Consider the following 10,321-nt stretch of genomic DNA (forward strand, 5'->3'; position numbering starts at 1 on the left):
CATTAGGTGCTGGGAGTGTACACTCAAGACTAGCCACAGTATTGTGGCTGGTTAGTACCATTTAAGACCTCTCCCAACTAAATTACATGTTTAAATTACAGAAATCTCAATTTCTTTTTCAGTATCTACTAAATAGAATTTTCCTTTAAAAAACAAATGTTTCTGTAACACATTTCTTTTATTCTTCATAGTACAGGCCATGTAGAAACACTGAGTTGTACAGTTACAATTGAATTTCTTTTTCTCATAAGATATCTCAGGGATTTTTAAATGTGTAATTAAATGTCTTTAGACTCACAGATCTGGCCCACTTTCCCCCCATTCATATAGATAAGACACACTAAACCTTTAAACCACACTAAAGATGTGGGAAATATCTAGTGTCGACTACAGGGAAAACTCACAACATACCCAGTGTTTGCTCTTTACAATCGCCAGTGTCCTCTTTAGAAAGTATGAGAAAGCAAAATCATTTGATTCCAGCAACACCCCCCAAAACTTTAGATTTTTAATAAATCTGTCTTTGAGCACTCATTCATACACATAACACACTTCTCCCCCAACAAACAGAAAACCCACTTATGACCTCCAAACGAGCCTTACAAATAAACCTGTCCCTGTTTCTGATTGCTTGGTAGCTAACGATAGTTAATGCATATGACACAAGACTGTCAAATGACTCAGCATTAAAGATGGCAAGCTACCTTTTCACAAAAGTGTTGCTTTGTGCCTTCACATAATAATTCATTAGTCTAAGAGTATGCACAGGTACTGTGAATTTATTTTAAACACATTTAACATAAAATATTAAAGTGTTCTTTATTGAAGATGGCATAGACTCTGTCAATGATGCTGATGCAGTAGAAAAATAAACTTTCCTCTTGGCAATTTTGCTTCTTTAGGTGCAATGCTATGGGCTGTTGTATCTGCACTGGCGAGGACAAGCGTGTTTTAATAGGCTGCTGGTCAGGGCCCTTAAATATCATATGAGTGCGTTTATAACATCAAAGTCAAATCTGGGAAATGTCAGAGTGTTTAAATGGACAACTCTAGCCTCACTCTGACAGTAAAGTGGACTGTAGAGGCTTTAGAGTTCTCCGGCTAGTTCTCCTCTCCAGTGTTATTGGCGCTGGTTTCCTCTTCCCTGTGGGCGTGCGGCACAGCATGTCATCGAGCGTCTGCTGAGTCACCTGACCGTCTCTTTCAAGCTGAGTCACTACCTGCTCCACTTTTATTATATGCGGCCTGCCTTGACTCCGCAAACGTAGCAAATCCACCTGAAACGGATGACACCAAGTCAACTCTTGGGCAGATGATTGTTCTCTCAAGCTTGAGAGAACAATCTGAGTAACATTTCCTCAGAGTAGCATGGATTAATAATAACAGCACAAGGATACATCAAAATTCCTTTGGACTAGATTTTCCAATGTTTAAAACAGGACAAAAAATGTGTAGAACTTTAAATGCACCACTCATCTTGTAAGCATTTACACTAACAACAATTATGTAATCCTAACCAATCGCCTGGCAGCTGCAGTAATTTTAAGTAGCTGTAGTTTCACTTACCACCTCCTGAGAAAACTCTGGCTTTTTTACAAAAGATGGACTTTTTGGCAACATGGCTGCAGAAAGGATAGAAATAGCCTCTGCCAATGCTCCAGACATTGTTAGTATTAGGACCTAAAGTACAAACAAATTACACAGAATGACAGGAAGAAGTAATGCACATTACATTTTACATGCTGCACCTTTACCTTAAAGTTTTGGCATAATCTGCTGTCGGTGCTCATAATTTGTGAAAATAATGACTGAGCCTTTTCAAGGTCACCCTGGAAAAAAAACACACACACACACACACACACACACACACACACACACACACACACACACACACACACACAAAGAAAAGAGAACAAATGATGCTCTAAATATGTGCTATATCTCACTTCATGCAAAAGAGGTACATAATGTAAAACTCACTCTTCGAAGTGCTAGTGCTACAGCGAAACAGTAAGTATGCCTCGGGATGAACTGCCCTCTGGTCTGTTCCTCTTCAATGAGCGCGATGCAGATCCGGTAGGTCTCTGCCGTATTCTGACCAACACAAAAACAGGGCATCGGTCCAAATATAAGAATAAATGAGGTTGTAATGTTGAATGGACATAAAAGAGTAAGATATCTGAAACATTACCAGCTTATAGCAGGTACCAGCTGCTAACGTGAGTGTGTCTTTGTTGAATGGTATGCCTTGGCTCCTCATGGTTCTTAGAACCTCCAAAGCATCTGCAATAGTTAAAAGTTTGCATTATTATATAAATATCATAATCACTGTGGGAGAAAAACAAACAAACAAAAAACACAGGAGTTAATCTGTTACTTACTTTCAAAGGAGCCTTTCATGAACAACATGTCTATGGCTATATTAAAGGATGTGGTGTCGTGGAAAAATCCTTTCATGATCTGTTCAGACAGCAGAAAATAAAATGTTATTAGTCAAACACTAAAGTATATGCCCAGTCTAGTTATTGTTGTTTAACTCAAGTTTGGATGTTACCCAGTTTACCTTGTCTGTTATTGTAGCAAAAGCCATGCTCTCCAGACCCAACTCATAGCACAGTCTCATGAAGAGAGGACCAAATTTGAAGTCTCCATACAACAAGTTACGGTTTTCTGTGTGATACCTTATGAGAGCAAGCCAGCAATGGGTAAGTGAGATTTGGATGGGTTGTTTTTTAACAAATATCCCTGTATGAATGCTGCACTTACCTATAGATGGCATTTCTGGCTATTTGCATGTCATCTGCTGACTGGCACAGGTGAAGGAGAAGCTTCAAATCATCCCGCAATATCAGCTCATTCCTTTGCAGCTTCTGACTGAATAGGTTAATATAATTCCCTGTAGTGTGAGGTTTACACAAAAGTAAGTTTTATATGACATAAATTTGCAGAGCTGGGCCAGTGGCAAGAATAACTACTTTACCTTCCGATCCATTGACATGGTGAGCCACTGCCAGCTTTCTTTGCTGGAAGTCTTGTAGCTTGATAACATCTTCCGACAACAAATGCCTTTTTGCTGTAGGGTGGTTAAAATATGTGAATGAATCCATAATCAGTTACCCATACATGGCAATCATATATGGGCAAAAATAATAATAACTATACGAGAAGAAAGCTCTTACGAGTCCCTGTGATAAGGTAGCCGTGCATAGAATAGCTTGCACAATACTCACATAGCCAAAGAGAACAACTGTACCTTGCTTTAATTCACGTGTGCTTGCTTTACAGGGTGCTAGCTCCCCCGCTATGCAAACCAGGCAGTTTTCGTACTACCTTTTAAGAGTGACAACATTTGTTGGCGACTTTTGTTTGTCTTACCTCCTATGCAGCCTTCAATCCAGCCTAGCTGTAAAACACCGTAAAAAACTCCTTTAGAGGGCTCATATAATAACGACCGACAACATTTACCAAGTCTGCCCAGCGCCATATCTCCCACAGGCTGTACCATGGCAATGAAATCAAAGGGGATGTTATTGGTAATAATAAAGCAAGGTTTTAAATAAAAAATAATTTCCGCCCTGGAAATTAAGCCATATCAAAATAAAACACTTAAAAATGTCAATATTTTATTTAACCTGAATAATATAATTAGTTATTATTTTTAATTCCGTCATGTGCAATTTCCAGTTGGTATGATCCAAAATGGCACCGCTTAATGACCCGGCTCAGTTTCTTTAAGCAGGTCGAAGGAGACAGATTTTTTATTATACATCAGAAATGATGTGATCGTCATTTAAAACGAAGCTTTAACTATGTTATTTGAATCGTGGTTTCCAGAAAGGCCACGCGAAATTTTATTACTGAACAAAACGGCAGCAAACAGGAAAATGTGTTTTTCTGTTAACCAGCAGGCGGTGCTGTTGTGCTGCAGAACATTTCTGGTTTGGCGTCATTGCTTGGAGCAGCTACAGTGTTTGTACTGTACCCACACAGTGAGGTATAATATACACAGTTTAATAATGTAAAATGCAGGGACTCAGAAAGTCAACTATGAGTTTACACTCATATGGTATTAGTCTTTGTTACTATATTGCTGTTTACTGTAATATTTGTTACTGAACAAACAAAAAAATGTTTTATTTATATTTAAGTCATTTCTGGGCCTGTTTGACATTTACAGTGCTAAGATAAATTCACCTCCTCTGTAAAATGTTTCTTCTGTTTCAAGCTATCATTCCAGATCCCCTTGTTGCTTTGGGCTCCTCTATGTCTATATTTTTAAAAGGTGAATCAAAAACTCACATCATGTTCTCTAATGAGCAAACACCTATATCATGCCAAATCATATTTTGCACTTACAATAAAATAAGATAAGATAAGATAGGATAAGATAAGATAATACAATTTGTGTAAGAGTTCCATAATTTACATTATAAAATCCAAAACCATTCCAAACTTGTATGCCAATTTCATGTCATGCAGAAAAAAAAAGAAAATATGGGTTACAAGTAGGGCTATGAATGAATTCATAAATTTTTTTAAATATATTTTTTATTGAGCGTCAAGAATGTAATACAAAGATATACATGTAACGAAGTTACAATGCTTCTTTTTATATGTGTACCCCACCCCAAGAACATATTGGACACCAATCCAGAAAGAAAGAAAAATAAATAAATAAATAAATAAATTTAAATGAGGTACATCAAAATTCACCATATTTAAAGATGTGCACTTAAAAGGCAATAGTTTGCACAAAATTAATCGTCATCATAACAATAAGGGTATACGGTAGCTGCCAAGCGAGTATCAGATGGGTATGGTTTAATTTTCTCTAAATGTTTTAACAATGTATCCCAAACTGCAAAGAATCTCTCCTTCAACCCCTTGAGAGTATACTTTATTTTTTCCAGCTGTATAAATTGTGTCAGGTCACTGAACCACAGAGGCAATTTGGGTGGCTTTTGTGACTTCCAATGCAATAATATCCTTCTGCGCGCAAGCAGTGTAGTAAAAGCGATTATGTTTTTTGAATTCCTCTAATTACTTTAAAGGAACATTACTTTAACATAAAAGGCTGCAGTAAGTGCCAAACTCTGCTGCTAGTTAGTGTACCCATTGACCCGGACAGTATTATATAATCATGCCTTTGCATGCTTTTTTTTAAATCTTTCTCATGGTGGGGGTGTAAGAAAAATGTCAAAAATGTTAAAATTCAGACAGACTACTACAGTAAAAGAAAAATATACATGTTGTTTATTAGCAGTAAATCAATTCATAAATGGAACCCAGTATGCAGTAGTTTTTCACTCTCTTTTTTTCTCATTTCCTACAGGTTTGCATGTTTAGGTGGTTTCTCCCTGAAGGCAGTGGGCAGCTATAGATGAAGCAATTTTTCAGTCTGAAGCTGTTTTGCAAAGCAGTGTAAGTTTTAAGTTTTGAAAACGTAATTCCTATAATTGAGGTATTTTCTTAAATGAACTCCTAAGATGGATAGTCTTTCACAGAGAAAATAGGGCTGTGACTGGGAGGATCCCCAACAGTTGCCTTGGCAACATGAACTCAGCCCATCCGGCTGAGATTGCTGGCTCAGCCAATCAGACACAGGGCCTTGTATAATTTATGGTTTCCTGCAAGGTGTATGTGTCTCTATGGGTTTCTCCTTCTCTCCCTCTCCATCTCTCTCTCTCTTTCTGTTTTTATAACAGCATATGGCTGTTTTCACATACTTTAAAACCTGTGTTGCTTATCTATAACCACAGGCTGAGTGATCAGTGTGATGGCAGCTTGTGCAAAGTTGCTGGAATGATGCAATAATCGACAGGGAGCACGACACTGTTTGTAGGGGTTCTATTTTAGCACTCAGACTTCGATTTCCCTTGACAAATGGCCAGGTTCAGCTGACAGATCACAGCACTTACATCTTCTTTGATTTATCCCTGCGTGCACTTCCCTTTAGTTTTGGAAATTGCCTGGGGTGCCCCATCATCATTAATAAATGTCCCCACTGAGACAGTTTTGGAGCAGAAAAAAAAAGAAAAACAGCTGGCAATGATTACTGTGAGAGGCTGGTTGTGTTAGACATATAAAGCCACAGCTTTTCTTCATCTGTAGAATGCCTTATGATTACACTGATTGCAGGCTGATCTTAAAGGCCCATGGCTGTGCTTAGGGTTTGAAGAAACAGTAGGGATTCTCCCTTATTTGCATAACTTATAAATAAGTAGTAGGCCGAAGGAAATATGCATACATTATAAAAGAAAAAAGGCTGTCCGTTTACTAGAGTGCTGTATATTAGCTAAAAGCCCTGAAAGCTTGGCTTGCAAAGCTCAGTGTTCACTTGCTCTGAGACATCAAACATGTGAAGCTGTGGTCTCCCACTGCACAACAAAATGACTCTGAATGGTGAAGACATTTCCTATCATCTTGATCTGCTGTGTTCCTTCTTGGTGATCTGTTCTTTCTCAGCCGGTACCTCTGGAGCATCAGATCTGAAAGGCTCTTGTGTTTAGTTCATGCTGCAGAAAGTCTGAAATAATCAGTCTCCTTTCTGCCTTTTCTTTTTCATTCTTCATATTCTTGTGACACGTTTCTTGTTCTCTGTGTAGCTATCAATCTATCCATATATTTTTGTTTTTATCTTTAAATCTGCTGTGAGCTGCACACTTTGGAGTGGCATTGGTTTGTTAGCATCTGTTTAAGCATCTTCCAACAAACAATAAAGCATATGTAATTCATGTTTTTGTATAGCTTCGCTGGCAATGAGATGCCAATGTCAGAACAACTAGAAAGCACTGCAGACAATTTTACACTAACGTTTTTTTTTATCCATCAACAACTTTTACTGTGCACACTTAGTTAATTAGTTTTTAAATATATATTTCTTTTACAGTTTGACAGATTCTCAATAGTTATGCATGAATTGTTTCAACAAAGTGATCGATCAAAAGTAGCTAATGACTTGTATCTTCAAGCCTTTTAGTCATGGCTGTGCTTTGAGCTGAATAATACCAATGCTAATCCACAAATGCTCATTATTTTTATTTGGAACATTAGCATGATAATGTTAACTAAATGGTAACAAACATCTAACAGCTTTGGACAAAAATGACCTGTGACGGTAAGAAAAACTAATTCATTTTGAATATAATTAAATGTTATGTAGATTAATCTGGTTGTCAAATCAATCAGTAATACAAAAAAAACCATGAAAATATGAATGTAAGTATATAATCTATTGGCAGTATATAAACCAAAGCTTAAAACACATTTACAAGATTATATTAATACCCCTACAGATTGTATTAAAGCACTCTCACTCTTAGCTATTTTAGCCTCATCACATCCCCTTAGACTAACTAAATGAGGCTTCCAGTCCACTCTGTAAATCTCTGTGGGGACATAAATCTCTCCTCAATTCTGACTTTCAGGGACATTTGTTGGCAATGAGGCTAAAAGAAGTAATTTCCACTCGGCCACAATTTCACTTTACAGCCAACAATCCCTGCCACATGACTGAAAATGAACAGATAGTGTAGAGGAGTTTCTATGTAGCCAGTGACAGATTTCTAATGATAGATATAGTACCAACAGATGCAAATACAGGTGCTCTTAGTTTGGGTGGCTAAACCAAGGCATGCTGGGCATTTAATTTAAAATAAATAGAGATCACTGTATAAAGTAGATTATATTAGTATGTAAATTTTGTTCACTTGCAAAAAATGTAAATGTAAAAAAAAAAAAAAAAATCCTCAATGTACCTACTTTTTCTGAAACTTTTACTTTAGTAACATTATGAGGCTGACTGTAGTTTTTGTTACCGTGGCAGGAATTTTCAGAGGTCCGTGGTCCTCAAGAAATCTTATAATTACCTTGGTGACAAGGTAATTATATGACTTTAAATTGAAACTAGCACTCTATACCCTGTAAAATAGACTCACTGGACACTGTATTAGATACACCTGTTCAGCCGATTGTTAATGCAAATATCTAATACACAATCACATGGCAGCAACTCAGTGCATGAAAATATGTATATGTAGAAAAACAACAGCAAACTAAAAACATAACCGATGCCATGCAGAAGAGCACTGCTGAACACACAGCACCTTGAAACTTCAAGCAGATGAGCTACAGAAGCAGAAGATTGCACCGGTTGCCACTTCTGTTAGCTAAGAACAGGAAACTAAGGCTACAGTTCACATCAGTTCACCAAAAGTGGACAACAGAAGACAAATGGTAAATTCAGAATTTAGCATAAAAAAATAAAAGCATGGATCCATCCTGGCTTAGGCTACTGGTGGTAGGCTGCTCATGGTATAATGGTTTGAGGGATATTTTCTTGGCCTCAGTGCCAGTTGAGTATTGTTTAATTATTTATAACACAATTGCCTACCTGACTATTGTTGCGTACCATGCCCGAACCTTTGTTACGATAATGTGTACCCATCTTCTGATGGCTGCTTCCAGCTCAATAACACACGATAAGAAGATCAGATCATCTGAAACTGTTTGCTGGAACATGACAGTGAAACTTTACTGTACTCAATTTGTCTGTCTGCACAGTCTCCATATCTCAATCCGCTAGTGCACTTTTGGGATGTGTAATTTTTACATCACTTATGTGTAGCCAACAAGTTTGCAGCAGCTATGTGACGCTATCATGACAATATGGACCAAAATCTCAGGAAGAATGTTTCCAGAACCTTGTTGAGTCTATTGAGGAGGATGTCCATTATGGACAACACTCTCATTGCCTGCATGAGACTGTGGAGGACATGAGCAGCTCATTTAGCACATACATACCATAATATACAATATATGTGTGTATATTATCACCCCCACTGCACTTTATGTACATATGAAAAAATCTCTGAGGCTATTTGACTGTATATAGCAGCCATTTCTAAATAGCACAAACCACTCTTGTATAGTTTTTTTTGGTTTTTATATTTGTACACTATTTTTCATATTTATTCATTTTTCTTTTTTTAATACAGCTGTAATTCATCCTGACTCATTCCTGCTGATGTAACAACAGTTTCCCCAGTGTGGGATTAATAAAGTCTATGTCTCTGTCCAATTATTAAGTAGTAAATGTCTAGTAAGAGCAGACATTACGCCTGGATGACTTCATCTACCTAATGAATTTGTGCAAACATGAGTGGTTGTCAAAGGATCTGAGTTTTTTCTGGTGTAAGAAAGAAAAAAACATACCAAAAGTCTTATTTTTTTCAACAGATTTTATTGTGGTTGTTTTTTTAATGTTTGTTCCTTAGTAGTGGTTCCTCTTACATTAGATTCACCATATGGGTAGAGGAAATATTGCACACAAACATCAGAAAGCACTAAGGAGTATTTTTTACTTGAAACTAAGTCCTATAAGTTACACATGAGTCCGGGGGAAAAGGGCAGAGACGATCGATGCAAAGATCACAAGACACCTATACCACACAGCTGCAGACAAACATTATTAAAGTTCTCCTGGGAGAAAGATCAGGAGACAAGGCAGATAAAGAGACAGAGAGAGAAAAAAGAGAAAGTGCAGAGAAAGAAGAGAGAGAAAAGAGTAGTGTCAGTTCAAAGTTTGCAGGTTGCTGTTTGCTCGACAGTAAGGTTGTAGTGTTAGCTTCAGGTTGACCTGCAGGAAAACTGCATTATTGTGGTATCATGAACACCTGGCATCACTTGACTCATATCTCGTACCGTTTGTGTGTCGAGTGAATAGCCCCAAATATGAAAAGCCTGTTTGAATTGGTAAATGTTTCTCCAGAAGCTGGCCTGTCAAAGTTGATCTGTTGTCTCTGTACTGTTAGTTTGTTATGTGTCGTGTTTGTGTTTAAAGTGTCTAGTCTTGGTTTTACATACTTTCATCTAAAACACACAAGTCACTCACTTTCACCTCTGTGTGCTGCCCCTCCACGAGAGAAAAAAGCTTCTACTAGAGGCTGATTCCCTTCTCATTCGTGACTAATTTTTCAGCCTCCTTATGCTGAACCCTCCACCTAGAAAATCTACAATGTGCTGCATTCAGTATCATGTTTATATCAACACTGTGACACTGGCAATTCCTTGGAGCATAGAATACATGTGTCATGGCAAGATTTGCGAAAACCCTAAAATGCTCCTCAAATGTCTTTATTTAGCCTACGTAGCCCTGTTGGTCTTAAAGCAAATTTGAGCAAAACCCCCAAGAAAAAAAAAAAAATACTAATTTATCATAACTCATGCATGTCTTCCAAACACTTCATCTGCCACAAAGCTATTTATAATTATAGTACAATGCTTTAGAAAAACAAGACATTTTAAGGTTTATGAAAATATC

The 10,321-nt window shown here is 37.4% G+C and overlaps 1 protein-coding gene across 1 annotated transcript; it reads right to left on the bottom strand.

Moving 5' to 3' along the window:
* Nucleotides 1–265: 265 nt before the first annotated feature.
* Nucleotides 266–3,508, bottom strand: ptcd2 (pentatricopeptide repeat domain 2). The gene is made up of 10 exons (XM_085358428.1): nucleotides 3,376–3,508; nucleotides 2,981–3,073; nucleotides 2,767–2,896; nucleotides 2,564–2,681; nucleotides 2,382–2,460; nucleotides 2,192–2,283; nucleotides 1,981–2,094; nucleotides 1,755–1,829; nucleotides 1,567–1,680; nucleotides 266–1,277 (listed from the first exon to the last, which is right to left on the bottom strand). Exons 1-10 carry the CDS (start codon nucleotides 3,503–3,505, stop codon nucleotides 1,056–1,058), a joined length of 1,167 nt encoding a protein of 388 aa, XP_085214554.1. The 5' UTR covers nucleotides 3,506–3,508; the 3' UTR covers nucleotides 266–1,055.
* Nucleotides 3,509–10,321: the final 6,813 nt, after the last annotated feature.

Source organism: Diplotaxodon limnothrissa, linkage group LG7 (assembly GCF_057381915.1).
Source record: "Diplotaxodon limnothrissa isolate DT_005_m linkage group LG7, D_limnothrissa_male_GT1.1, whole genome shotgun sequence".
Lineage (NCBI taxonomy): Eukaryota > Metazoa > Chordata > Actinopteri > Cichliformes > Cichlidae > Diplotaxodon > Diplotaxodon limnothrissa.